This window comes from Penaeus vannamei, chromosome 6 (genome assembly GCF_042767895.1).
Source record: "Penaeus vannamei isolate JL-2024 chromosome 6, ASM4276789v1, whole genome shotgun sequence".
NCBI lineage: Eukaryota > Metazoa > Arthropoda > Malacostraca > Decapoda > Penaeidae > Penaeus > Penaeus vannamei.
The window spans coordinates 49,606,170-49,608,669 of NC_091554.1; the positions used below are offsets into that span (position 1 = coordinate 49,606,170).

At 44.0% G+C, this 2,500-nt stretch overlaps 1 protein-coding gene across 2 annotated transcripts in view; it reads left to right on the forward strand.

Moving 5' to 3' along the window:
• Positions 1–2,500, forward strand: part of LOC138862036 (nephrin-like) — a 286,321-nt gene that overhangs the window by 282,209 nt on the left and 1,612 nt on the right. Inside the window, exon 16 of one of the 2 annotated variants that reach the window (XM_070123188.1) lies at positions 945–2,500. This exon is cut by the window's right edge and continues 1,612 nt beyond it. In XM_070123188.1, the coding sequence (XP_069979289.1) occupies positions 945–1,496 (552 nt within the window). In that variant the 3' untranslated portion in view covers positions 1,497–2,500. The remainder of the gene's footprint in view (positions 1–944) is intronic. The other variant, XM_070123189.1, reaches the window with a different exon arrangement.

Here is a 2,500-nt window from a genome sequence, read left to right on the forward strand (position 1 = left end):
AATGATAATTATCATTATCTTCCTTTTTACCATTATCATTCTGATTATTGTTATTACATATTACTTCACTATCATAATCATTGTCATTACCGTTACGATAATCATTATTAACATCACTCATTAACAACATCACAATTATCATTATCATCATCATCTTTAATGCTAGGAGTAACATTTTTATAAACCTTATTATCATTGTCGTTATAATCATATTTATTACTGTTATCATTATCATTATCATTATTATTATTATTATTATCAATGTTGTTATAATTATTTTTATTATCATCTTTATTATTGTTGTTGTTCTTGTTAGCATTATCACTATCATTATCATTATCATTATTGTCATCCTTATCATTATCATTGTCCTTTTTGTTATTATCATTCTCAGATTGGTATTGTAAATTGAATTTAATATTTTGTTAACCACTCATATAACCACACAAAGTTTCATTCGTCTGTTTCACTTTTTTTTTTTTTTTTTTTAGCCTTCATTAATTTATTCCAAGTCCGTTTATGAATTCATTCGTCCACGCAATCCCCTATTTCATATTCATTTACTTATTTTAACTGTTCTTAACGCCATCCATTTCACATTTCACTTTTTTTTTTAAATATTGACGCATTTATTTAGTTTAACCTTTGCCAAGTAAGGTCATTCTCCCTTTAGTTCCTGTATCCTTTTGACCCTCCCTGCATGGATGCATCAACAGGAAAGCCTTTTCACACACACGTTCACAAGAAGAAACGTTTAACAAGCACATTCACAAATACAGACTTGGAGACCATGAGGGTAATACTTTTACTTGTGATCATTGTAGGACAGGGAAGAGAAACAAATAGGTGAATGTAGGTTGAATTTCCTGATATACTTAGGGGAAATAACTAACCCATTCATGAAGTGGCAACCCTTCCCCCTGACTCGTTCGGTGTGTCGGCAGCGCCCTCCGGCCGCCTCCGCCACCGAGGCCACCTACGTGGAGCTCGCGCCGCCGCGGGAGGAGCAGGCCGCCTTCCCCGTGGCTCCCGCCCACGCCCGCGCCTACGCCGACGTCGGAGACCAGCGGCGGAGCGTGGCCCTCGGCAGCCCCTCCGCCGCCGACCCCAAGCTGTACGCGACGCTGACGCACCGCAGGAGCGCCACCAACCTGTCGAGCGTGGCGGGCGCCGAGGCCGTGTTCTACGGGCTGGCGGAGGGCGTCGGGACGGGCACGGGCGTCCGCAGAGGCCCGGGCGGCCACTACGTGAGCAACCCCAATCTGTATGCCACGCTGGAGGCGCGGCGCAGCGGCTCCTCCGCCACTACCTCAAGCGCCAGCCCCAGCATGTACGCCACGCTGCCGCACCGGCGCGACGCCTTCGCCACCGCCACCTCCAGCACCACCGCCAACATCAGCTGCGCCAGCCTCAACACCTCGCCCACGGGCTTCAGAGACCTCCGCCGCACGCTGCGCACGCCGCTGGTGCGCAGGCCCAGCGAGAGCGCGGTGTAAGGGCTCCGCGGAAGGAGGAGGAAGGGATCAGCAGGATGGAATCTGCTTCTCTCTTTCCCCTCCACTCCCTCCCCAAGAGGGGTCCGGGACGCACTCCCGCTGAAGGTTTAGTTCTCTCCTGAAGGATGGCATTCCCAAAAGACGCCCCGGGCGCGTCCAGGCGCCGCCGAGGCCGCTCGGAGTCTCGCAAAGGGCGCTCGCGGACCCCTCGCCGTCGGTGCGCGAGCCGACGAGGCTTCTCTGGGAAACCAAAAACGACGTAGCTTTACGCAAAGAAAAAATGCGCAGAACATTGTACTCATGAGAGAATAACACTTATAAACAAATAAGAAAAGTCAATCTTTGTACATAGTATAAATGTTTCTTGGTTATTTTTTCACTCTACGTATAGATCGTGGATGATTACAGCAGTAACTCCCGCCCCCTCAAAAACAGGGAAAAAAGCAAAAGAAAGCAATTAATACCAAATGACATAATTAATGATATTCATCCGTGATCCAATGTAGAGAATCACACTCGTCAAAGTGGTGCAGAATCTGTGTTATGAGAATATTAATATGTATGTAAACCTAAACACTAATGATACACTGTTCTTATGCTGTGCTTAAGACAGGTGTACATTGTACATACGACCGTTTAAATATACAGATTATCTATTTATATATGAATAAACACCAAAAGAAAGAAAAAAAATATTGCATAGCATGAAGGTGAAATCTCACCCCCATCCCTCATAGCTTCGATGAAAAATATAAAAAAGGAAAAGATTTTTGGATATTCTTATATAATCCTAAGTATCTGACTGCCCTTTCCTTCCAGAATTTTGACAAAAAGATTACTAGGGCATATATAAGTCACATTTATGTAGCACAGGAAATTATGATAACGTTGCTGACAATTCTGATACACTGTCAGCAGAACTATGTACATATATACATATATATTTTATAACCATATTCGTATGTTCTATAAAGTCAAATGGATTTGTAAACTGTAAGTATTAC